This window comes from Onychomys torridus, chromosome 2 (assembly GCF_903995425.1).
Source record: "Onychomys torridus chromosome 2, mOncTor1.1, whole genome shotgun sequence".
Lineage (NCBI taxonomy): Eukaryota > Metazoa > Chordata > Mammalia > Rodentia > Cricetidae > Onychomys > Onychomys torridus.
The window spans coordinates 65,723,670-65,749,830 of record NC_050444.1 but is presented as its reverse complement, the minus strand read 5'-3'; the positions used below and the strand labels follow the sequence as shown (position 1 = coordinate 65,749,830).

General features: G+C 48.9%; 2 protein-coding genes across 2 annotated transcripts in view; one reads left to right on the top strand and one right to left on the bottom strand.

The window, feature by feature from the left end:
• Fbxo10 (F-box protein 10) overlaps window positions 1–4,539 on the top strand; it is a 50,765-nt gene extending 46,226 nt beyond the window's left edge. The window contains exon 11 of the mRNA XM_036178986.1: window positions 2,752–4,539. Within this exon, the coding sequence (XP_036034879.1) occupies window positions 2,752–2,926 (175 nt within the window). The 3' untranslated portion in view covers window positions 2,927–4,539. The remainder of the gene's footprint in view (window positions 1–2,751) is intronic.
• A 1,836-nt stretch (window positions 4,540–6,375) lies between these two features.
• On the bottom strand, window positions 6,376–19,593 carry Polr1e (RNA polymerase I subunit E). Its single transcript, XM_036177153.1, has 12 exons — window positions 19,431–19,593; window positions 18,856–18,959; window positions 15,204–15,280; window positions 14,145–14,230; window positions 12,401–12,459; window positions 11,622–11,766; window positions 11,077–11,184; window positions 10,387–10,483; window positions 9,314–9,447; window positions 8,099–8,180; window positions 7,316–7,447; window positions 6,376–6,806 (listed from the first exon to the last, which is right to left on the bottom strand). The coding sequence occupies exons 1-12, from the start codon at window positions 19,549–19,551 to the stop codon at window positions 6,650–6,652; spliced, it is 1,302 nt and encodes a 433-aa protein (XP_036033046.1). The 5' UTR covers window positions 19,552–19,593; the 3' UTR covers window positions 6,376–6,649.
• Window positions 19,594–26,161: the final 6,568 nt, after the last annotated feature.

The window sequence follows — 26,161 nt, the reverse complement described above, 5'->3', positions numbered from 1 at the left end:
AGTGCACAGCTGTCGTCATCCAACCATATGCAGTGCACAGCTGTCATCATCTAACCATATGCAGTGCACAGCTGTCACCATCTAAGCATATGCAGTGCACAGCTGTCACCATCTAACCATATGCAATGCACAGCTGTCACCATCTAACCATATGCAGTGCACGGCTGTCATCATCTAACCATATGCAGTGCACGGCTGTCATCATCTAACCATATGCAGTGCACAGCTGTCACCATCTAACCATATGCAGTGCACAGCTGTCACTATCTAACCATATGCAGTGCACAGCTGTCACCATCCAACCATATGCAGTGCACAGCTGTCATCCAACCATATGTACTACACAGCTGTCATCATCTAACCATATGCAGTGCACAGCTGTCATCAACTAACCATATGCAGTGCACTTTTAGCTCCTCTAAAAATGGTAGCTGGAGGTGTAGCTCAGTGGCCCTTGGTGTAAGTCCATTGCTGCTCTATCCCCCAAAGCATAGCTGAACTTAAGCATTCTCTAGAATTCTACCATAGCTCACAGTGATTCTCTAAAACAGTTAATTCTCCTTCCCACCTGAGCTGAAGTGTTTACTTAAGACTACCTATGAAAGGGACTGTGTGCATCACTCAACAAGACAGTGAAGTCCTGCTGGAGCAGTGTTTACTGTGCACACTGTTATGGGCTGCTGCTTCCTTATGGGGGAGGGCAGGGTGGGGTGAAGACCACCGTACTTTGAAGTCATCCTGGGCTGCCATGTCCAGAAATTGGCAGCTAGCTCTTCTGCACGTGCTTGGAACTCCACAGGACAGTCAGGTGGAGGCCACCGAGGAAAGGCCCCTCATTCATCTCTCCTGCATTCTCTTCCCCCCCCACACACACATGGTCCCTTTCCTTGCTGATGTCACAGAGTACCTGACAGAAGCAGCTTTGGTATGGCAGGGGTTATTTTCCCTCACGGTTTGAGGGTGGAGTCCGTCACAGTGGGGAAGCCATGGTGGGGAGTCAGCTCAAGCTGTGTCAGCAGGAACACAGTTTGCGACAGCTGGTCACATGGTGTCTGCTGTCAGGAAGCAGACGGATGAATGCCAGTGGTCTTTTGATCTCTCCCCTGTTCTGTCCCCCTCGGCCCTTAGGGTGGTACCACCCACATACAAGCTGTGTCTTCCAAACTCCTCAGACGTCTAGGAATACCTCCCTCACCGATACACTCACAGACAGGTCTGTTTCCTAGGTGTGAGGGCTATTCTTGGCTGTCAGCTTGAGTACATCTTGAATTAACTAAAACCCAAATGGCTGGGTACACCCGTGAGGGATCAGTCTTTAATTCAATCTTCTGAGGTGGAAGATACCCTTTATCTGGGCCACACCTTCTGGTGACAGTCTACATAAGGACACAAAGGAGGACGCTTTCACTCTTGGCCTGCTTGCTGTCGCTGGCAAGCCCATTCCTTCACTGGCATTAGAACCTACTTCTTTGGGATCTGGCATGTACTGAAGACCAGCTGAGATATCCAATTTCACTGACTGACCAACTTCTGGATTCTTGGACTTCTGTTAGTAGATGGCCGTTGTTGGACTAGCTGGACCACAGCCTGTAAGCCAGTCTAATAAATCCCATATATATGTAGAGAGAGGGGGGGTTAATACATATTATATATATAAAGAGAGAGGTCACGGAGGAAATGAATGTGTGTGTGTGTGTGTGTGTGTGTGTGTGTGTCCATGTATATACATAGATCCATTCTGTTAAGTTCTGTTCCTCTACAATAAGTTAATCTAGTCACATTGACAATGAAGATTAGTTATCATAGTCTCTTTTTTACTTTCACGATACCATCCCCCCCCCCCCCATACACACAAAGGCACTTACAAACCTAAATCTAGCTTCTGCAGGAAATGTGGTATTTGACTGAGTCTGGCTTCTCACACATGACGTAATGATCTCCGTCCCATCCGTTGTCTGCCAGTGTCCTGTCACTCATCCACTGTGTCTCAGCTGGTGTCCTTTGCTGGCTACTGTGCGTCGTACAGCAGTGAGTGGGCCTGCAAGCGTCCCTGTGGAGGTTCCAGCTTTAGCTGTTGTTATTTTATGTGTATATGTGAGTGTCACATGTGTAGCAGGTGTGTCTGCATCATGTGTGTGCCTGGTGTCTGCAGAAGCCAGAAGAAAGTTGGGTCCCCTGGAAGTCATTCAATTTGTTTGTTTGTTTGTCGATGGAGACAGGGTTTCTCTGTGTGGCCCTGGCTGGCCTGGGCCTCGGTAAACTGGGATGGCTGGAGTACTGGGATTAAAAGCGTGTGCCACCATGCCCGCTTCATTCGTTCCTTTCCGGTGTTGAATGGTTTCCATGCACTGATGTGGTAGCTTGTTTGCCCGCTCATCACTGATTGGCTGAAGGGCTTTTAGATGGTTCCTAGTCTTGGGTGATGATAAATAAGGCTTTTATATCATTCATGCTCACAGAGCTAGTGTGTGTGTGCATGGCATGGGGGTAGGGAATAGTGGTAAAACCCACTGATTCATATCCATATCCAGAAATAGGGGGAAATTGAGGACCCCAGAGGAAATGTGACCGAGGCTCCATGCAGAAATGCAGCAGAGATCTGACCCTCAGTTTCGTGCTCCACCTCATTGGGCAGTCACTGACTTAGGAGATAAAAGCCACACCTAGATTGAAACACCTAGATCCAGAGAACTGACTGTTCGCCCAGTACTCTCAGCCTCCAACTCACTGGCTTTCCTTCTGTACCTACAGGTCTGACACCTGGCGCCTGGTCAATCCACCAGCACGGCCTCACCTTGAGAACTCAGGCAGGGGCTCCTCTGCGGCCCACAGTGGGCATAAGGTGACAGCCATGGCGACCAGGATCACAGCCCGCGTGGAAGGTGGTTACCACAGCAACCGCAGCATCTTCTGTACCATCCTATAAGCAAGAAGACCTGCCTCAGACCCAGGCCCCAATGGCTAAGTCTCTTGGGATGGAAGTTATGCCTGGGGAGACTCCGAGCCCCATCCCCATCCTGCACACCACTGCTCCTGAAAAGAGGGTTCTAGGCCTCCTGGGGACTAAGAACATGGTACCTCTAAAACCCTTCAATTCCACAGCCTTCAGCAGGGAGGAAACATTCCCCCAGGAGAAAGGAATAGCAGTTGGGGGTGTTTCCAGCCGCTCCAGCACGCAGAGGTTATGAAGAACCAGGGAAGTTTAAATGGCTTACACGGATTTAGGTCAGTTATGCCAAACTGCAGAGGACCTCACTTTACACAGACCAAACCTAGACTCTTCTCAGGGAAGAGCGTACTTCCGAGCAAGGGCAGTAGCTGTGGTGAGGTGGATAACTGCCCCCTTTCCTGGACTTGCCCCCCTTGGTCCCTCCAGGGACTGTACAAGCCTCCCAGCTGCCTCTGGGGGCTGCAGTGATTTCACTAAAGACAGTTCTTGGACTGGCAAATGGCCCTGTGAGCAAGGAAGGGGCTTGGAGCAAGGAGTCCCTCCTGAAAAGCTGCCCCAGGAACGCCCAGGGGACATGCTGTAAATAAGAGGGACAGGTGGTGCTGGGCCATCAGGTGTGCAGGCAGGGCCGGGCCGGGCTGTGTGGGGGTGAACACAGCCCCACTATCCTCAAGGAGCCCCCCAAGTTCAGAGCATTAGCTCAGTGCCTGCCACAGGATTCAGTGTGTGTGGACACGCCTTCCAGCTGCCCCTGCAGGCTCCAGTCTGACTAGCTGGAGGTGCCCTCTGCCATGTCCTCATGGATGATCAGCTGCCTTGACCAGCCCTACCATAGTCCCCACTTGTGCCTTGGCTTGAGCTTGTTCATCCTCCTGGCATGCCCTTCCCAGCCATCTCCGTACATGCAGGCCCCACGTTTTACCAAGGTTTAGCTCAGACACTGCCATCTCCATGTGACTCCCCTTGCTGCAGGTGATATTGTCCCCCCAAACCCAAGCCTCACCAACCCTCTTGCTCCCTCTCAGGGCACTGAGCACTTTCTGCCTTGCTTTGGAACTCTCTGGGTCCATACCCTGTCTTGCCTATTTACCTGTGACTCTGTCTGTGTCCTTAAGTCCCAGCCCAGAGCCAGAGTTGAGTTAGTGGCCTATGTGATGAGAAGGCCAGCTCCCAGAGGGCTTCACTAGACTGTACTGTGAATGTGACAAGCTTTGAGAGCCAGGTGGGCTTGGACCCCATGCAGGGCCAGCTCCGCCTTGATGATCCCTTTCCCTCTTGGCCTTTACTGCAGGGTCCTCACCAGCCTTTGGGGGTCACTGTCCTCCTGGGCCAGATCCCATGCTGGTTCTGTGGAGCCCTGGGTGCTGCTGTTGGGTGGGTGGGAGGGCGCTGACTTCTCCCTCAGCACTCTGGGAACAAGAACACTGGTCTTTCCCATCTGTAGTACTGTCCATTGCACTTGTTTAGTGGCCCCAGTGTGAGGCGCTGTATAAAATGCTGCCTTTGTTATTTTGTAAGAAATGACTTTTCTGTGAGCCAAGTACTTTAAAAATTCTCAGTAACCAAAATAAAGTTCTATATATTTTAAAGGAGGTGCTTCCGGGGTCTTAACCTGTCCACACGTTTGCTGGAGTTTCAAGTGACCAGCTGTCCCCCCACAGGTGCCTCTGCCTCCACTGAGACAGCAGGACTCAGGACTCATCGGATCAGCTTGCTCCCACCGTGCTGAATTAAAAGCTGAAGGGCAATATCCAGGGGCTCCATGTCATTCAAAAGTTGAACTCCAGTCCTGCCTAGGGGCCTTTCTGAAGACAAATGCTAACACTACTACCTCCATGCAGATCACCTGCTGAGCAAAGGGTCCTCAGATACATGAACATGCCTTCCTGGCCTTGGGTCACTCCCTCAGCATCTTAGCTTTCCTGTACCCACCTCAGCTCAGGCTTAGGTGATGAGCCCGGGCTTAGGACTGTTTTACATTAGTGTTTTGTTTGACTGTGTGTGTGTGTGTGTGTGTGTGTGTGTGTGTGTGTGTGTGTGTGTGTGTGCGCGCGCGCGCGCGCGCGCGTATCACACATGTAGAGGTCAGAGGACAACTTTGGGGGAAGTTGGTTCTCTGCTTCTCCTGTGTGGGTTCTAGGGAGTGAACTCGGGGTCAGGTGTGGTGGCAAGTACCTTTACTGAATACTAAGCCATCTCCTGGCCCCAGTATTAAATACTTCTGTCAGTTTTTTAGTCTCGTTTCCTTTCCTTAGAAAAGGGTTTGGTTTAACTCTCACGAGCCCACCCCTGAGCTAAGGTAAATGCATGTTTTGAACTCTTCTCTAGGCAAGGGATGGTCAGGGTGCGCTCCCTCTTACAGACTTCCCTCATGGGCTTCTTACCGACTGCTTTGTTTTTCAAGCTGTCATGTTTAGCTGAAGCAACCTCTCAAATGCAGGGATTACAGGAATGTGCCACCACTCCCAGCTCAGACGAGACCTGATGTTGCTGTGAGCTGCTTTATGTATCTTTCATCCGTGTTTCTCCTTTGTGTAGTGTGTGTGGGTTGTGTGTGGAAAGGCCAGAGTATCCAGTGTCCTATGTGACTGCCTTCTTCCTCTGAGTCAGGGTCTCTCCTGGAACCCAGTGCACATGCTTTTCAGGGAGGCTGGCAGCTAGGAAGCCCAGTGGTTCCCCTGCCTATGCTTCCCAGTGTTGGGCATGGGGTTGTTGGGCTGGAACTTAGGTGTTTGTGGGACCTTTAACTGCTGAGCTCTCTCCAACCCCCAAAGAACTGTTTTGTTGTTTTGAAGTCCTGCTGGTGCGGATGTGTACGCGTCACAGCTCATGAGTGGAGGCAGGAGCACCTGCTTCTGCTGGTTGCCCCTCTCACCGTGTGGACCATGTCAGGCTTCCCAGCAGCCTGTCTTAAACTCATGGCAGAGTCATGGCCACAGGATTACCTGGTTAAAAGACTCAAGCCTCTAGTGCGGCTCCTCTCAGGTCCCAGGAACCAGTGGGTCTGTCAAGGCCTGAACCAAAACCAAGTGAGACCCCATGGTGATCATGCTTTCCATTTGCATTCATCTCCAAGTCCTCACTCACTTGGCCAGCCAGGCCCCCCTGCGTGGTCTCCACAAGGAAGAAGAGCTGCCCTTGTCACTTCCTGATCTGGCTCTGCTGTATTGTAGTAGCTGTCATTTTAGATCCACCGCCCACCCCAGCAGAGCTGGGAGCCTCCTGTGATCCCTGCTCTGCTCGGTCCTCCTCCACCTACTGCGGGGCCTTCTGGGTCCTCTTTATAAATCTTCATCCTTTCTTTAGGCTCTAAGTTGAGCCTGATGTGATCCTTTGACCCAGACTTCCCCAGAGCCCCCCAAACCCTGCACATGACCCAGCAGGAGAAACATCTGCCATTTGTAACCACAGCAACACCAAAGGAGTAGGATGGAGTCAAACCTGGGCCATCGCTTTAATTTCTGCATGAGAGGTAAAACTGGAATGCTGGCTTCAGGCATGATAACATGTGTAAGGCCTAAGGGGTGGTGGAGCACAGCGGAGCACAGCAGAGCACAGCAGAGTCCCAGGCGCTGCAATTCTGCTGCTGCTGCCTCAGCCTCCTGAGTCCTTGGGTTATAGCTAAGTCCCACAACATCCAGTCTGCTTCTTTTTTCAGAAAATAAAAAGGAGTGGCCAGAACAGTCCGTCTGGAAACACCTAGCTCATCTTCTTCCGCTTTGAGCGGTCTGAGGTCTGGACTGGAGGCAGGGGGACAGACAGAGTGCCCAGTCTGTGATCCTCTTCCCTGCCGTCTGCCAGGGTCACCTTTCTTTTGGAGATCTTCAGCCTCATGGCTTTTGCTATCTCGATCATCCTAGGGAGGAAACAGAACACATGGAGAGGGCCCTGTGTGTGCCGTTCAAGTCTGACGGGCAAAGAGCACACTGCTCTGGACCCTGAAGCTGGGTTGTTCTCCCTCCACCCCGCTTCACCCCACTTCACCCCTGGCTCCACCCCTGGCTCCAGGGAGGAGCCCTCCCCAGTCACAGCAATTCAAAGCACACAGGGCTACTCAGAGCGGAGAGCTGTGGGAGGCTCAGGCTAAGGCCCAGACACACTTTTTGGGAGTGAGAGCTTGAGAAAGTCAGACCTTAGATTCTTGTTATTTTTTGGGAAATCAACCAGGGACTGTGAATGAATTCAGTACCATGCTTTGCAAGGAGAAGGCACTCAATCGTTCAATCCTTGAAAACAGTCTTCTGGTCCCAAGATATCTCCATGAGACCTGTCCCTTGACCACCCCTCAGCAGGGCCTCGTGCTCTGGGCAGGAGTGGGGACCCACCAGGCGGCGGCAGGGCCCAGCATTACTCTGCTTTGCTCACCTCTTCTCACTGAGTTTCAGGTCCCCCTGCAACACTGTCAGGTCTATCTGGAAGTTGTTTATGTGCAAGGCAAGTACGATTGCATACGCAGTGATCTTGGCCTTCATAGAACTTGAAATTAAGTTCCGTAAACTGCAGAGTCAGAGGCAACAGAGGAGAAATGAAATTAGATTCCAAGTGCTATGGAAGAACGCCAGAGCCTTATCCTAACTCTACAGTCAGTGTTCCCAGTTTGGGGGATCAAGCCACACAACCTGTTCCTTCCAAGGCGCCCATGTCTCACAGTGAACAGGGAATCAGCCCGTGTTTCCCCTGACAGACAGACGGAGCCCGGCGCACGTTTTCCCCAGGCAGTATGGTAGCATTGTACTCAAGAAAGCCCTCCGTGTGAGTCTGGAACCGTCTGCTCAGCAGGCCGACAGGAAGAACCACCCAGCTCAGTGCCGCCCTTGCTGTTTCCAAGCAACTCAGGAGCAGGAAGCACAGCACAGCCCCTCAAACAGCAGCAAGTAAGGCCAGGAGACTACTGGAATCAGCGGCCTCTAAGTCACCACGCCCTCTAAGTCACCATGCCGTAGCAGGCCGTCATCAGTGAGCACCTCACTGCAGGGTGCCCCACAGCCCAAGACCAATGGACACTTCCAAGGGGGACAGTGTATGATGCAGGTGTGTCCCCGGGAGCCTGCCAAATGGCAGTCAACTCTTTGGTACTGGATGTCTGGACAAGGAACTGCACCTGAGCCCTCCCCTTCCCCGCCACCGTTGCCAGCCACTCTCCCTCACCTGCCATTGTTGTAAGTCAGGCAGGTGAAGTGCTTCAGCAGCTTGGTGTTGATGATGTGGGGGATTCCAGGTCCCAGGGCACCTAGAACACAAAGTTGCATGGTTCATTTTCCTGGAAAGTCCACAGGCCACACATCCATAAGGGGGTGGGGGGGGGCTGTAATGGCCAGAACCCCATGATAAGAGGAACAGGGGCCCCTTCAAGATCCAACGCAGCCACTTTAAGGTCAGACGCACACAGAGGTGTTTGTGAAGGGGTGTGAAAAGGTAGACAAAACAGGCTGAGGAGGACTGAGAACACACAATAAGATGTTGGAAAATAAAGTAGATTGCAGATGGAGCCAGTGAGATGGCTCAGTGGGTAACGACGTGCTACCGGGTTCCATCCCCAGGATTCTCACGGCTACAGGAAGAACTGACTACAAAGTCGTCCTTGACCACAGATACACTAGGCATGCACCCTGCACAATCTCCCACTGGAGAGACTGCAATAGGCAACACGAGAGTCAAGCAGGTGGGCACACCTCCACCCTTGGTGCCTCTCCCAGTAACAGTGAACACACACAGCTTATGCTGAAAACCCCAGGTGGCTCCCGCTGGCTTTCCAGCTTGGGGTGGGTATGAGAGAGTGACCAACACATATGGCCCTAGAAAACAGGTGGAACTGAATTTTAAACATTCAAACTAACTCAGTGTGAAATAAACTGCCACAACACCCCCCCCCACCTCCAAAAAAAGAAAGAAAATGCCAAGCATGGTGGTGCACACCTTTAATTCCAGCACTCAAGAGGCAGAGGCAGGCGGATCTCTCTGAGTTCCAGGCCAGTCTGAACTATACAGTGAGTTTCAGCCAAACAGGGCTGTGTAGTGAGACTATCTTAAAACAACACCCTGCTTCAAGCTTCTTCCCAAGCAACGCCCTGATTTCTCCTCTTTCTCTAACTGGTGTGTGTTCTAACAGCCTCCCTTAAATTATTCATCTCACTTGACCCGGATACTGTGCTTCACCTAACGAAACAGAAGCAGGGAATGTGCTCTCTGGAAGCACCCTTCCCCTCCCAGAAGAGAAGAAGGAAATACAAAGAGGAGAGCCCCACGAGGCTCAGGAGGAAGGGCAGGCTGCTCGGAGGACCGGACAGACATCTACGGGATGATGAGAGAACTACGGACAAGTACCACGTGGACAGAACGAGGGAGAAAGGACGGGGGGCTTACTTTTCCCCTTTATCACTTTCTGAGCTCGAAATCTGACGAGGGCATCTAGAAACCAGATGCTCCGGGCCTGCCGGTCTCGACGCTCCTCATCTGACGGCAGAGACTTCAGCATTTCTATGACGAAGGAACAGTGGCTAAAACGAGGAGGGAAGAGCAGCACATGAGGGACAGACAGACAGACAGACAGGCTGTCAGGAGGCCGCCAGCACACGGTCCCCACCCTCCATACACTGAGCAAGGTGGTTAAGGAGACTAGCCCTAGCAGGTGCGCAGGGTTTGAGTGACAGACTCCGCCCCACTGCACAAGGTAGAACAATAGGGAGTAATTCCCAAGATCAACCCCAGAGCTCACATGTACACGCACCCCTACACAAACACCATCGCACACAATCACACACATAAAATCTAAAGTAAAGCTAAGAAGAGCAGGGCTGGAGAGATGGCTCAGCAGTTGGGAGCACCTGCTGCTCTCGCAGAGGACCCTGGTTTGTTTCCTAGCACCCCCACTGGGCCACTCACAACTGCCTGTAACTACAGATCTAGAGGACCAGTGACATCTTCCACTGGCACCCATGCCCATGCCATATAACACATACATAATCTTATAAAGAAAAAAAAGGAATAATTAGAAGACTCTGAACTAAGAAATAATCTAACCATCATCAAAAAGTTGTTTTAAGAGGGTTAATCTCTGTTATTGAAACTAAATACACAGTATTTAAAATGTGCACATTTCTGTCACAGAGAAGCTATCACTCTGGCTAGCACCCACACCAATGCCAGCCTCTGGGCATTGCCAGTGACACTCAGCGTCACCTCAACAGTAGCGTCCGGGCCCCATTACAGGACCCTGCCACCATCTCCAGCTGTAGGCTCTGCACACATAAGCCAGTCCTTCCCGCTGAATCCACCCACAGCTCCTGGAAGCCTGGTGTCAAAGCTTGCTCCTTCATTCCCTGGCTGAGCAGACCCCTCCCCACTGACTCTCGACCTTCTGAGTGGTCTCAGCACTCAGTGTTATGTCAGGTTGTTTCCCATCGTGACTCACAGACGCCCCGTCTGCCCACCAATACCTGTTCTCTTCAACCATCTTCAGTATGTCTTCTGATGTGACCTTTCTGAAGGCTTCAGATGGGCTCTCGAGAGCATCATACTCAGCCGGGGACAGAACTGGTTGCAGGTCAAGGACATGACTGACCACAATGGAAAACCACTGAGCTAGGCCATCTCACAGGGCCTCATTTCCCAGGCAGGCAAGCTAGGACCACAGAGAAGGGACCCACAGAGGACGTAGGTGGAGCGCAGAGACTCGAATCTTAGACCCCAAGTCCAGGGGTCACTTCCTCCCTGGACCCTTCTCTTCATTACCAGAGCCTCTGTCAGCATTCTCCAAATTAGCCCGACCCACTGAGCAGGAGTTCTGTTCCAACCCTTCTTTCAGTAGGTCTGCTCTAGACTTTGACAGCAGCCAACTCCAAGGCTATATTCTGATGATTTGTGGAGAACGGCTCCCACAGAGCTAAGCTGTTGCCCCTCTGTCCTGTTACTGAGTGGTGGGTTTGATTCCCAGGAGTGGACCCCTCTGCTGATGAGAAAGCTGAACTGACCAATCTCTCGCTAACAGCACTGGGCCATGGGAAAAGGTCTGGATGTTGCGTTTATTAATGTCACAGGACCAGGACCACCCTTACACAGCCTGGCTCTGCCAATGTGCACAAACATCATAGCCTGCAAATCTGGCACCTTTCCAGCTGCAAGGATACTGTCTTCGAATCTGTACACGTCTTCAGGCGAGGGTGCATCAGCATGGCAGGGAGGGAGGTAGAGGGAGACATCCTGCAAGTCATCCTGCATGGCATCGCTGACCAGAGCTGTTAATGGAGGACAATTAGTGTGAGTGGCATCCCGCCTGGCTGCAGGCTCTGCCTGGCTGCAGGCTCTGCAACACTCCACGAACCCCATACAGTGGAGAATACACAGTCCAAAACTCAAATCTGACACCTGCCAAGATCTGAACTGCCCGTCAGGCTGATGCTCCAGGAGTCCCAGCCGTGCAGAAGGTGGATACAGTGCGTTTGCCCTCAAGTAACTCAGAGTAGAGTTAAGAGACTCTGATAATAAATAATCACTACACAACACCAGAGAGGCTATGGCCGTGCCCCAAGGGCAGGGCTTACACACGTTCCTTCCCATGCCTGTCTCCTCCCCTTGACTGCAGACAGGACAGTGTCACCACCTGCATCTGTGAGGTGAGTGACAGATGTCGTCTTTGCGGGCACACTCTTTACCCCGAGCTCCTGCTGCTTACCATTCACACCCTTTGTATCAATGATGTTCTCTGCAGCTTTAGTTACTGTGAGATTCAAAGATTCGCTGCCAACTTTGTTCATTCTCCTGGAGTTCAGGGACCGCTTCTGCTTGGTGCTTCCAAAGGCTTCAATGCAAGAATCCAACTGTGTAAGAAACAAACTCAATCACTAAGGACAGGCTGGGCAGCACGGCTGTTCCCAGGTATGTAAGCACAAGCAAGCTCCCTGAGTCAGGATTACCTCACCTGTCAACAGGCCGAGTCCTTTCTCAGACCTGTCTACCTCGAAGAACTGCTCCACATCAGGACTGAGGTTTGCTGAACTGACTCCCACTTACAAATCTATAGTTAGCTTTCCATCAGTACAAAAGGACAACCTGACTGGAATCGGGGTGGGTAAGTCTGTGGCACAGAGCCTACCAATCTGCTGCCATCTGCCCCAGTAACAGACATAGCCAATAAACAACTCACTCTCCCCGAACCACAGGGTCGTCTTCTCTCTGTGGTGGTCCAGGCAACACCGAAAGCTCAGGCCGCCACCCCAGGCGACATGACCTCACTAAGAACTTCCTTTGTTTATGTGAGTCTCCAGTACAACCATTTTCTACATAGTGGACCAAAACCTCAAAAGCTTTCTGCTACACCAGCATCCCAGAGACCAGGGTGCAAATGCCGACATCAGCGTGTCACCTGGCCAAGGCTGCAGCTGACCTGCTCCCTGGGAGACCGGAAAGCCTCTGTGGGTAGCAAGCAGGCAGAGAACCTTAACTGTCACTCACCTTTTCCCTGAAAGTCTTGGTCTGATTCTCCTGAGGAGGCTCATACTCAACAGCATCTTCTATAGAAACACAGAACAGGAAGAAAGCGTACTGTGAGGCTCACAACATTGAGTATTTATTTGACTATTTTTTTAATGGGCTCTCACTATGATGCCCAAGATGGTCTTAAACTTGTGAGTTCAAATGATACCCTGGTCTCGATCCCACAAGCAGGGGGAATGCAAGCATCAGCCACTGTGCTCAGCTCTGCAAGGCCTTAAAAATATTAATAGCGTTTAGCATTTATTTGGCATTAATCTAAGAAAACCAGACTTCCTTATTCCGAGATTTCCCTAACATGAATGTACACTGTGACTACTGACTGCATACCTCAATACACAATTAGGAGAACCCGAGAATGGGTGTCCCCTGCTTCAACCCCTTAGTCAGAAACAAGGAAAAAAGAGGCCTGCAGACAGTCACTGGCCTGGGCATTTTCCCAGGCCAAGCCAGAGGGAACAGAAACCAAGTCCTTGGCTCTTCCCATAAGATTTGCTTTTCTGGTCAACTGTAAACATAATGCAGATTTTCACATGACACTCTCCAGCTTCCCACAGAGTACTCAAGTAGTGGGTGGGATAAGCCGGTGGGTAAGAACACAAGCTCTGCAATGGCCCTGCCTGAGTTAGCTCAGCAGCAGGTCACCTGACTCAGCCAAGTTCCAAGGCTGGTGACAAGGGAATAACAGCGCATAGGGAGGAATTCTGTGGTGCTTATGAGAGGTATGCACAACAGGAACGAACACATAGCAAGGACCCACAACTGAAGCTGTGCATGTGCTGGCCAGAACAAGCCTGCTCAGAGCCAACAGACACAATGTCTCAAACAGGTAGGTCAGGACAGCAGAGCTTCTGCTCTGACCTCCATACGTGTGCTGTGGCATGTCAATACCTGTACTCACACACATGAAGAATTAAGAAAAGTCTGTAACGAAGAATGTAACTACGAGACACCTCCCTTGACATTCTGTACTGATGACGACTCGCCCTGCCTTAAAGGCTGGTTTCTGGGACAACCATCTGTAAATGCTGAAGAGACGGGGTCTTACTTGCCATACACAGTCCTTAGCTTAGTACTTGAAGCATAGTATGGAATCAAGAAGTGATACATTTAAAAAATATATATCTAGGGGGCTGGAGAGATGGCTCAGTGGTTAAGAGCACTGGCCACTCTTCCAGAGGTCCTGAGTTCAATTCCCAGCACCCACAGGGCAGCTCACAACTGTCTGTAACTCCAGTTCCAGGGGATCTGACACCCTCACACAGACATATATTCAGGCAAAACACCAATGCACACTAGATAAATAAATATTTTTTAAATATTTAACTATATATATAAAACTTTTCAAATTAAAAAAAAAAAAAAAAACACGTGGCAAGAAGGCACCCTATTATGCTGAGGATAAGCTGTGTTTGCCGGGTAGACACCAAAGTTCACACCCCTTCACCAGATTAGCCTGCGTGGTGACACACACCTGAGTCCAGCACTCAGGAACTGACAGCAGGAGGACCAGAAGTTCAAGGCCATCCTCAGCTACCCAGCAAATTCAAGCCTAGCCTGGGCTACATGAGACCTTGTCTCAAAAGGGTGTATGTGGGAAGCCATTTAGAAAAAATTACAAATGCCTTTCAGAAAACAAAAATGAACTAATTCAACAAACCCAAACTATGTAGCTTTTCAGTGAGTCTTCATTTCTGAAACCTACCAGCAAAGAGTGGCTGCATGTTGAACAACTCAGCATCATATACTTCCATCTGGCCAGAGGTCTTATTAAGAATTCCCACAAAGTGTCTGAGTGAGAAAGGAATAATTCAACGGTAGGTTATTCAAAAGGTTATTGTTTACACAATCCTCTTTTTTCCGGTTTACAAATTCCTAGCTTCTTTCTGCCAGAGAAAGGCATCTACTTGTTCACATGTAACAACAATCCTTGCATGGAGGGGGAACAGGAGGTGAGGAGAGGGGAGGGGACCAAATGGTTGTGGATTGAAAGAGCCACCAGACTTCTGATAACCGGTCACATTTAGAGCCACTGCTGTTAATGGAAACACTTCTGAGGTCATAAGAATCTAGAATCAGATAGAATTTAGGCACACATGAATTTTATGGAGACAGGTAAAACCTTGTTCCTTCTGGGGAGAAGATCAAACTGAAGCAGGGCATCTTTTTGAGGGGGATGCAGTGTTAAGATTTAGCATACTACGTTACTCTGCCTTCAGGCTGGAGCCTAGCAGGGACTCTGAAAGGCCTTCACTGTTGGCCATCATGAGATCCCATCTGCACTGTGTCAGCCTGTGAATTAAAGACTCTTAAGCTGGATGATGCTGTTACACAGAGGACACCAGAGGTGTGCAAAGGGCAAAGTTGCCGAAGTCCTTCACTTCACCAGTGACATAGCTGGGTTCCTTTGTTCCAACCCAGAGGCCTTGAAGATACCAAATCCTCTTGTGCCAAGGCAAGCTTGAGGCAAGCTTTGACCTACTGATCATACATTCTAAATCAGCAGACACAGCTGTCTTTTGGGATAGCCAGTCACAAATAATGTCATAACAAATGAGGTCTTTAGGAACTTGCCAAACACAAGCCATCTTTTCCTTTCTACGGGCATCTACACCAAGTGTAAGGAACTTGTGAGTCTAGAAACACAAGGTCTTAGTAAACCTGCAGGTCCCCCCAGTTCCCCAAGTTAAGACTGAAGATGGTGGTGTCACTGTCACCACTGAAACCCTCTTAGCATCTCTGTCACTGCCCAGCTGTCCATTACCTGCAAAGAGTGTTGCATTTGAGGGCACCAGTCCCAAAATTGTTCCCAACATAGGAGAGCCTGTCTGTTTCAGCTGCCTGAAAAACAGGGAGTGTTCCATTTACAATCAGCATTGAAGGGTACTGAGCATGGTCTCTTTTTGACATGTGCAGAAACCTTAGAATCCAGGACCAAAACGTACCAGCCTGAGATAGCCCCTAGGAGGTGATCTGGCCCCATCACATCTACAGGAATCTAGGGTGTCGCTGGGGTAAAGGCAAGAAAACTTTAGAGAGGGGATTCCAAATACCACACGGAAGCTTCGACGTGACAGGTGAAGTTCTTGGGGGAAGACACCCTGACACCCTGGAATGCATGAAATTGAAAAGCTTCTTCTCAGCAAAGCAAATCCTACCCAGAGTACAGAGAACAGAGATGGGGCTAAAACCCCGCCAAGGACAAGAATATTCATCCAACAAGGGATTACTATTTAGAATATACAAAGAACTGTAAAAATTAAATATAAAAACCACCCTCAAATAATCTAGTCAATAAGTGGGCTGATGAGCCACACAGAGAGTTCTCAAAGGAACTGATGCCAACCGCTCAAAACATTTGAGAAGTGCTCGAGACCCTTAACCATCGGAGAGATACAGATGAAAACCGCTGGAAGGTCTGCTGAGCTGGCTCCGGGGAGAGAGCTTGTGTGGGTTAGAGGATGGATGACCTGAGTTACAGCCCCAGAATCCACATGGTTAAAAGAGTAGATCCAGTTCCCTAAGTTGTCCTCTGACTTCCACATGCATACATGTTCACACTCACACTCACACACACACACTTTCTCCAACAAAATAAACTTTAAAAATACAAAAACAAAAAACCTGCCTTGAGGGCTGGCAAGATGGCTCAGTGAGTAAAACTGGTTACTACTAAATCTGATGACCTAAGTTCCACCCCAGGGCCCACATGTTAAAAAGACTCCTCCAAGTTGTCCTCTGACCTCCAAATGTGCCTCACAGCATATGTGCACTCATTCCTCTCTCCCCAAAGTCACACAAATAAGAAAAGTTTTTAAAAAATGCTTAGAGCCGGACGGTGGTGGCACACACCTTTAATCCCAGCACTCGGGAGGCAGAAGCAGGTAGATCTCTGTGAGTTCGAGGCCAGCCTGGTCCACAGAGCGAGTCCCAGAACAGCTAGGGCTACACAGAGAAACCCTGTCTTGAACACCGCGCCCCCCAAAAAAAACTGCTTAGTGATTCCATCATACCCCAATCAGAATGGCCATCCAAAGAACACAACAACAAACACTGGCGAGGATGTGGGGAAAGGAACCCTTAGTCACTGCTGCCGGAAGTGTACGCTAAGTTGCTGCCACAATAAAAGTCAATGTGGACGGTCCTCGGAAACTAAAAAGCAACGCCCCTAGGAGGCAGCTGCACCACTCTCAGGCATCCACCCAAAGGACTCTTCTGCAGTCACACTCCGTATGGATATGTCTACAACCATGTTTATTGCTACACTACTCACAACAGCCAGGAAATGGAACCACAGATGCCCATCAACAGGAAAACAGAAAAAGACAATGTGGTACATGTGCACAATGGAATTTTTTTCAATCATAAAGAAAAATAAAACCACAATATTGATGGGAAAAATGAATAATTATTAAATTAAGTTAAATAAATCAGACTTAGAAAAACAAATACTGTTCTCTCTTACATGTAGAATCTAGATTTAAGTGTGTGTGTGTGTGTGTGTGTGTGTGTGTGTGTGTGTGTACACACACATGGACACATTCACGACATGAGAGTAGAAAGGAACCATGAGAAAGAGTAGCAAAAGAAGGGGAACGAGAGGGTAATATAACACGTATGTAATGAGATAGTCACGTGCTTGCATATATGCATGCCTTAGTTATGCAGTGCTGGTGGAGGCCAGAAGAGGGTGTTGGATCCCGTAGAACTAGAGTTACAGACAGTTGTTGCCTCTACGTGGGTGCAGGCCCTTCGGAAAAGCAGGAAGTGCTCTTAACCATTGAGCCATCTCTCCAGCCCAGTAGGTACGTCATGAAAGGGAGAATTATTTAGGAGGAAGGCAGGGGACCAGTGGGAGGGAAATGGGATATGGGGGGAAGCAGAAGGCAGTGAGAATACAGATACAATTTTATTTTAATTTATTTTTATTTTATGAGCATTAGTGTTTTGCCTGCATGCGTGTCTGTGTGAGGATGTCAGGTCCCCAGGAACTGGAGTTACAGACAGTTGTGAGCTGCCATGTGGGTGCTGGGAATTGAACCTGGGTCCTCTGGAAGAACAGTCAGTACTCTTAACCACTGAGCCATCTCTCTAGCCCCCAGATAAAAATTTTTAAAATGAGAGAGAAAAATATAAAAGCAAGCCGCACCACAGAACCGGACAGGGAAGTCTTGGTCTTCCGGCACTTGTGGGTACAATGGTTCTGTGAGTAATTGTCTTGGCCCAAGCCAAGCTTTGCCAACCTTTCCGACATCAGTTCTTCCTATGCCCCAGACACTGGGAATGGCTGGCTGATTTCCCAATCAGACAAGCTTTCCTTCTTTTCACTTTGGCTACCAAACTCCAGCTGTCCAACTGTCTCCCACTCTTGCAGAGCTCAACTCTGATGCACCCTTCCCAGGAAGGCATTCAGACAAGTGGAGACTTCTTTTCCTCCTGAGCTCCCCAGGCCCTAAACCCTGAGCTTTTTCTGCTGTACACCTGTACTACCTAGACAACTTGCATCTCTGGAAAGCAGACATTCTCAACCTTCGAACCTACTGGGTAGGGACCAGAAAAACTATTAAGCAGTGGAGCCAGGTGGTGGCACACACCTTTAATCCTAGCACTCAGGAGGCAGAGGCGGGCTGATCTCTTGAGTTCAAGGCCAGCTTGGGCTTTAGAGCGAGTTCCAGGACAGCCAAGGTTACACAGAGAGCCCATGAAACAACCCCCCCTCCAAAAAAAAAGCATCCTGTAATGCACTCACCCACCCATAACGAAGTAACACCCAGTTCAAAACATCAATAGTGCTGAAGCTGGGAGCTGGAGAAAAGGCTGTGGAGTTGACAGCGCTCCTGGCTCCTCTCCCAGAGGACTGCATTTGACTCCCAGCACCCAATGCCACCTTCTGTCCTCCACCAGCTACACACACACACACACACACACACACACACACACACATACATGGTACACAGACACAATGAAAAACACCCATACACATAACAGTGCTGACGCTGAGTCTTGAAGATTTAGGCGCTTCTTTAGCTTGCTACATTCGGACACAGTGAATATTCAGTAAGTTCATGCTAGAAAAACAAATACATGAAGCCAGGAGTGGTGGTGCACACCTTTAATCCCAGCACCTGGGAGGCAGAGACAGCCAGATTTCAGAGACAGAGGCTAGCCAGTGACGTCTACACAGTGAGTTCCAGTATAGTCAGAGCTACACGGGAAAATCCTGTGTCGAAAGGCAAAACCCAAATACGTGAAAAGTCATCGTTTCACCCAAAATCTTGCACATCAGTGCAGCCACAGTTCCATTTGCTACTCCTCCTTTTCTCCCCTCAGGACCTCTCAGATCTGCCCACAAGAAGGGCTTTCTGAGGCCTGCAGAGCCCTGGAGAGCCCAGACAACCTGTACCTGCAGCACTTACCAGGATCCGCTGATTCTTCAGCCTGGGGTTTACCAAGTCGGTGCTGTTGTACAAGGTGAAGCGCATGTTGCCTGGATTCTGCAGCTTCCCATTGGAGAACTGGACTGTAAGTGTAACCCAAGAATAAGATGAGCAGGACCAGCAGGGTGTAGTGGGGAGCAACTGCATTGTGGTTGGGGACCCGTGGCGATGGCAAGGGAGCTCAGGTCCGACTTTTAGGGGGACTGAAGAAAGTCCTGGTCCAGTACTAAAGAGGGAGATGGGGGTGTAGCCTCTGGGCAGAGGTTATGACAAGAGAAAATTACCGCGGGAATGTCATTAACCGGCAAAAGAGAGCAGGAACTCTGCTCCGTGGAGGGGGGAAGGGGCGAGCGAATGAGAGACCTGGTGAGATGGCCAGGTCCTGGGCACTGCCCTGAGAAGTGTCCCCGCGTAGCTGTGAAGTCATGACAGAGGAATGGGAGGATGGCTGGGGCTCTCTCCCAGCTCCAGGCAGTGGGCAAGGGGGCTAGGCGGTGCCCAGACAGAAGGGGATAGGGCTAGGCGGAAGTCCGCTCCGGTCCCGCAGTCTTTACCCAGCACAGCTTTCTGCCTGTCGTCAGGCTCCCCACAGTACAGCCACCTTGCACTCTGTTGCACCTCTGTCTCCATGTCTTCAGTCTGTCCGTCCAGCATGGCAGACGCCGGCGTAGCCATGAACTCGCCTGCTCACACGCGGACGCACACACCGGAAGTGACACTGGCACCGCCCAGAGTACGCAGCCGCGAGATCACGCCCCCTCGCGTGGTGGGGCTTCGTCCCGGACCAATCTTGGCTCCTTCCGCGCTGGCCACGCCCCCTGGTAGGAGGGCCTCTGCGAGATGCGGTACCTGATTGGGACACTGCCAGTATCACAGCTGGCCAAACGCAGGAACGCAGCATCTTCAGCCTAGGTTTTGCATGGAGCTACCTCCAACTTAGCATCATCTAGGTAGAGGACTGTCTTTCCTCTCACCCACGAAAATACCTTCCCAAGACCGGAAGAGGCCAGGTTGAAACTTAGAATCCTCAGAAGTCCTAAAGCACCAAGCAGATGCGGTAGTGGGACAGCGGCTGCTCCATAGAGCTTCCCATCCACACGCTTGGAGAGCAAGCTCTATCCATCTCCCACCATGATACCTCCTCTGGCGGAGGCATTAATGCTCTGTGTCCCAACCAACTCCAGAAGGATAGGCCATAGGGAGAGTCACGGAGAACTCAGGTCATTTTGAGGAAAGCTTCTGACGTGGAGTAGGAGGAAGAGTCTCGGGTAATGGACAGATTCAACAACTCTTTCCTCATCCTCGTGGGGAGCTGTCATAGCAAGAGAAGCATAGACCTAGGCCAGAGCCCCTTTGCCCAATACAGGTCAAGGCTGATGCATCTTTGTTCTCCAAAATACTGTCTTTTGAGAACCTCATGCCCACTTCAACACCCAGACAATTACAGTGACCCTAATGCTTTCATGAGCCTTTGCCTCGCTTTCCTAATTACTCCATTATAGAAATGGCAACATACAAAAACATTGTGAGCCCAGCGGCGGTGGTGCACACCTTTAATCCCAGCACTCCAGAGGAAGAGGCAAGCAGATCTCTGAGTTCGAGACCAGCCTGGTCTACAGAAGAGTTCCACGACAGTCAGGGCGACACAGAGAAACCCCATCTTGAAGAAAAAACAAAAACAAAACTGCAAGTACATTACAAAGAACTTCTCCCCTGAAAATTCAAATTGTCAATCTGATAAGCCACTCACCACTGAAGACTAGACTTCCCTATGGACAAAGGACTTGTATCGTTTGAGTGTATGTAGACTGTCCTCCAAATACCTATGTATTAAAGACTTGTTCCCTGTGGCCGGAAACATGACTCAACGGTCAAGAGCACTTGCTGTTCTTAAAGACTACTCAGGTTCAGTTCCCAACAACCATGTCCCGCGCAGCTACCGGGAACTCGGGTTCCAGGGAATCCTACGCCCTCTTCTGGCCTCCTTGCCGCCTGAACACATGTGATCTGCACAAGCACATTCATACACACAAAATAAATACATCTTTTAAAAAATCCTTTAAAAGCTGTGCAACAACAGGGGCTGAAGAGATGGCTCAGAGGTTAGGGCAATGGCTGCTCTTCCAAAGGACGGAGGTTCAATGCCCAGCAGCCACATAGCAGCTCACAACTGTCTGTAACTCCAATTCCAGGGGATCTGGCATCCTCACACGGTATGCATGTAGGCAAAACCTCAATGCACATAATAAATAAACAAATCTTAAAAAAAAAAAAAAAAAAAAAAAAAGCTGTCCAACCCCCCATGAAACTGTTGGAGATGGTGGAAGCTTTAAGACTTGGGATGAGTCTCTTCAAGACACGGAAGGACATGGGCTCAAAGAGGATAGTGGAAGCCTTCCTCCTCTTTCCTACCTACCAGATGAACAGCTTTGCTTTTGTGATATACTGCTCACCCCAGGCTCTAAGCTATGGGACCAATCAGTCATTGAAAATGTCCAAACCTATGAACCAAAAGAAAATAAATTGTTCCCTTTTATGAGTTGTTTGTCTTCATTTTGTTGTGTTGTCTTAGACAACACTGCCTGCCTGCCTGAGTGCTTGCGTGCGTGCGTGCGTGTGTGATCCTGGCTGGCCTGGAACTCACTCTGTAAACCAGACTGGCCTCAAATTCACAGAGATCTGCCCCCTCCCCCAGCTTTGTCTAATCTATTTTGTTATAGTAACAGAAAAGACTGAATGAAGCAGGGCCTCTCCTTAAGCAATTTCAATACAGCTGCCGGAATAAGAAAATTAACATTGCCACAACTACATAATCCTCCTTATTCAAATTCACTACTGTCTCGATGCTTCTTCACAGCTAAACAATCCTATCAAAAATCCTGTTGCAGCCTGGTGCTATGCCTTACACTTGTGATCCCAGAATTTGAGAGGCTAAGCTAGGAAGACTGTTGTGAAGTAGAGGGCAGCTTGGGCTCAAGTAAGAACTGCCACACACACACACACACACACACACACACACACACACATACACACACACATACACACATACACACACACACATACACACATACATACACACACACATACACACACACATACACACACACATACACACACATACACACACACATACACACATACACACATACACACACACATACACACACACATACACACACATACACACACACACATACACATATACACACATACATACACACATACACACACACATACATACACACACACACATACACACACACACATACACACACACACACATACACACAGCTTTGCTTTTAGCTGCCACAGCTCTTTGACTGGAAGGTTACTTTCTTTGCCCCTACTCAATTGTTCTCAGTTGATTGTTTCCAGAAAGGAAAACGAATAAGATGAAAAGGACTTCCTTGTCTAATTATTCATCTGCTGCTTCTGTCAACCATTTTTATCCGAAGTTTCTTTGAAGTTAATAACTAATTTTGGAGCTAATTAGAAACACATTTCATTTTTAAATTATTTATTTATCTGGTTCCCAAAAAGGAATGTGTGTAGAGCAAAACTGCTCATTTGGTGGACAAGTATGAAATGGAGGAGGGGCTGAGGTTCCCCTCTTCCCTTTAGGCTCAGGATGCTTTCAAACTCCACCGACAGTGTACCTGAGGGTGACCACACACTCCTCACCCTCCTGCCAAGTGCTGGCATTACATGCACCATCACACCCAGCCAGCGAATTTCTCTCTCTGCTTTTATTTCTGCACCTCCAGCTCCTGGGAGGTCCTATAAAAATGGAGACTTTCAAGAAATGTTGCTTGAGAAAGCGGGCACAATAGCTCCATGGACAAAGGCTTTTGCCATCAAGCTTGACGGTCTTCATAGGACACCCCCCCCCCCCGTGGGTAGGACCCACCTGGTGGGAAGAGAGCTTACACAGTAGCATACACTTGCACACGATCACAATAAATGAATATGTAAATAGATGTGAAACAAATTAGTATTGAATGAATGAGTGAAAGGGTAGGTAATAGGTCACTAATCCTTGGAGCCTAGAACATTCTTAAAACCAGTTAGCATAGGGTTTATATATAACAGATACTATGTAAATGTTCGCTGGTTAAAAGCAAATGAACAGATATATCAAGGTTAAAAGGTGCCAAGAAGCTGGGTGGTGGTGGCGGCGGCGGCAGCGCCGCCACACGCCTTTAATCCCAGCACTCCGGAGGCAGAGCAAGGTTCGAGGCCAGCCTGATCTTCAGAGAGACATCCAGGACAGACACCAAAACTACACAAAGAAACCCTGTCTCGAAGAATCAAAAAACCAAAAACCAAAAACCAACCAAACAGCCAAACAAAGGAGGTGCCAAGGAAGACCTCAGTATAAGCAATCAAGTACAGTTCTGGAGGTAAGAGTCTTGACCCTCTATAGGATAGGGACACTGTGGCCTTGCTACTCAAAGTGCCATGTTCTGTGGAAACAACATGATTACCCGGGCCCATCAGATCTTCTGACTGGAAATCAGCAGGTAATGAGGGTACAGTGGGAAGCTCTGTCACACCAAAGTGACCCCCTTTTAAGGAACCTCTTTGCCAGTAGGACATGGTCACTGAGAGCCCTTTGCATTGGCTGCTGGGTTACTGGTGGGAAAGTGATGATTTTACCTCAGGCAAGACTTCAAAAGATTGACATTCTGTCCAGGAAAGGAAGTTTTACAGATGGGGAGCTGGGTCAGAATTGTGGTGTACCTCAGTGTTGTTCAACTAGTTAACAGTGACTCAAAATGTACAGACAACATATACATATGCGAACATTAAATAATAACTGAAATGGGACAAGATGCTGGGAGCCTTGCAAAGCCAAAAATTCACAGTGGCCTCTTCTGGATTAAAAGTGTGGATTACTAAATGTATGCAAATTTTACCATAAGAATCTTTACTTCTTTAATTTAGTTGGAGATTCAGAGATATTTGGGAAACTCTTTTGGTGTGTTTTTAAGAAAAGGAAAACTTGAATGGGGGGGCTGCAAATTTCTCCTTTTTCAGGGCAATATCTCCATCTGCTGGTGTTTCGGGATACCGCTATGTCGCTAATGGGAAGAAATGCAAGGGAGATCCTGGTTTGGGTGGTTTACCCAGCACTCCAAAACGCTGCCCCTCCCCCATCTTATTTCTCTCCTCCCTTTCTTGCACCTCTGCCTCTCTTTGTCTTCCGTGCTCTTCCTCTGTGACACCCCGCTTCTGAACCCTCCTCCATCCTTCCCTTTTCTTCTGTATCTCTTGACGCAGGCTGCTCGAATGCCTATCGGCGGCTCTCGGCTCTGGGAGGCCAACTTCATAGTGGGCAGGCTTTGTGTGTTTCCTTTGCACAGAGCTAACCGTACTGCAGCTTCAACCTATACCTGTAATCCGGGTTCTGACCTCCAGGACCATGGAGAGACCAACTGGAGCCTTGCAAAATCTCCCTCCTCCTCCTCCTCCTCCTCCTCCTCCTCCTCCTCCTCCTTTTCTTGGTCTTTCTCCTTTTCCATCTTCCATGCTTCCATTCACCTGCCTTAGCAACTCCTTCCAACCTCTCCACTGTTCCTCACACACCAGCACTTGTAGATCTTTTTTTATCCTGGTTACCTCTGTGAGCCACATGCCAATATACCTAGATCTGATGTCCCACAAGCATCTGGACCCATCCCTGGGCTGGGCAGTGCAGAACAGAGTCCATCCTTCACATGCCACTATGTGCATTGTTTATTTACTTGTTTGTTTATAGACAGGGTCTTGGTACATACCCCTGGCTGACTTAAAACGCACTGCAAAGACCAAGCTGGCCTCTAATTTGGGGTCATAGTACCTCTGCCTTCTAATATGTGGCTGATTGTGTTCATTTCTAAGTATCTCTACTTCTTGATTATCTTTGGGACAGCAGTAAGCCAAACAGTAACTTCTCTTCGATAGGTTCTTTCTTTAAGGCTGCCCTTACACGTACTAGGTAGCCCAGGTTAACTCAGAACTTGAGATCACCTTGTCTCTTCTGCGAATAATCAGGATTACAGGTATGTACCAACAAATTCAACTAACAACAACAACAACAACAAAGTGACTTTACTTCTCTTAAGTCACAGCATTCTTGCGATATTTTAAATTTATTTATTTAGGTGTTTTTTGGAGACAGGGTTTCTATGTATAGCCCTTGCTACCCTGGAACTCACTCTGAGCCATCTCTCCAGACCTTATTCTTTCTTTTTAAAAAATAATTTGAACAGAAAGAAAGGCCCCACACTGGGGAACAGTGCTGCTCCTAGAAGATGGATTTTTAGATAGAAATCTCAGTGCGTGGCAATGCTTATTAGGTATTGATCAGCACGGTCTACATAGAGAGCTCCAGGCCATCTAGGGCTACATAGTTAGACCCTGTCTTAAAAAAAAAAAAAAAAAAAAAAAAAATTCCAGCCCTGAGTGGGGAAGGACCCCCAAGGCTGAGGAGCTATTGGCAGTTGATTGGCTGCTGGGGGAGGGGAAAGGGGGGAGGGAGGGAGGAAGGGAGGGAGGATCACTTTCCTTTAGGATTATGGCCATTGGCAGGTTCTCCAAGCACAGTGGATGATCCCACGGCCCTGTGGTACTGGACTCAGTGGTTTAAATGAGAAAGAAAGCCGTTATAAAAGGAGGACATGTTAAGGGATAAGATGAGGGAGTCCTGGGGGAGCTGGGGAGGAGGTGAGTCATGGGTAGGCTTGAGATAAATTGTATACATGTATGAAATTTTCAAAAAAATAAATAAATACACATCAAAATTAAAAATACAAAAAAGAAATTGTACTGAATACAGTGGCTTATACCTGTTATCTCAGTGCTGTGGAGTGGGAGTGGAGGGTCAGAAGTTCAGGGCCAGTGGCTCTTGTAAATGCTTTCTCAAATCTTCTGTGACAGTCAACAGAAACTTGCCACAGTGGTTACACATCCAAACGCATGTGTGAACATTCAGGCTATTTCCAAAATGTTCACCATTATCTGCATTATCTCAGAGATCATTTTGCACAGAAAGCTTAGCAATTTTTTCTCCCCCACCCCTTTCATCCCTCCCGCCCTCCTTCTGCTCACCTCCCCCCCTTCTTTCTTTCTCTGAGACAGGATCTCCTGTTGCCCAGGCTGGGCCTTATCTCCTGTTGCCCAGGCTGGACCTTGTACTGATTCTCCTGCCTTTACTTTCAGACTGTTGGAATTACAGGTCAGCATTTTTTGTTTGTTTGTTTTTAAGATTTATTTATTTATTTATTATGTATACAGTGTTCTGTCT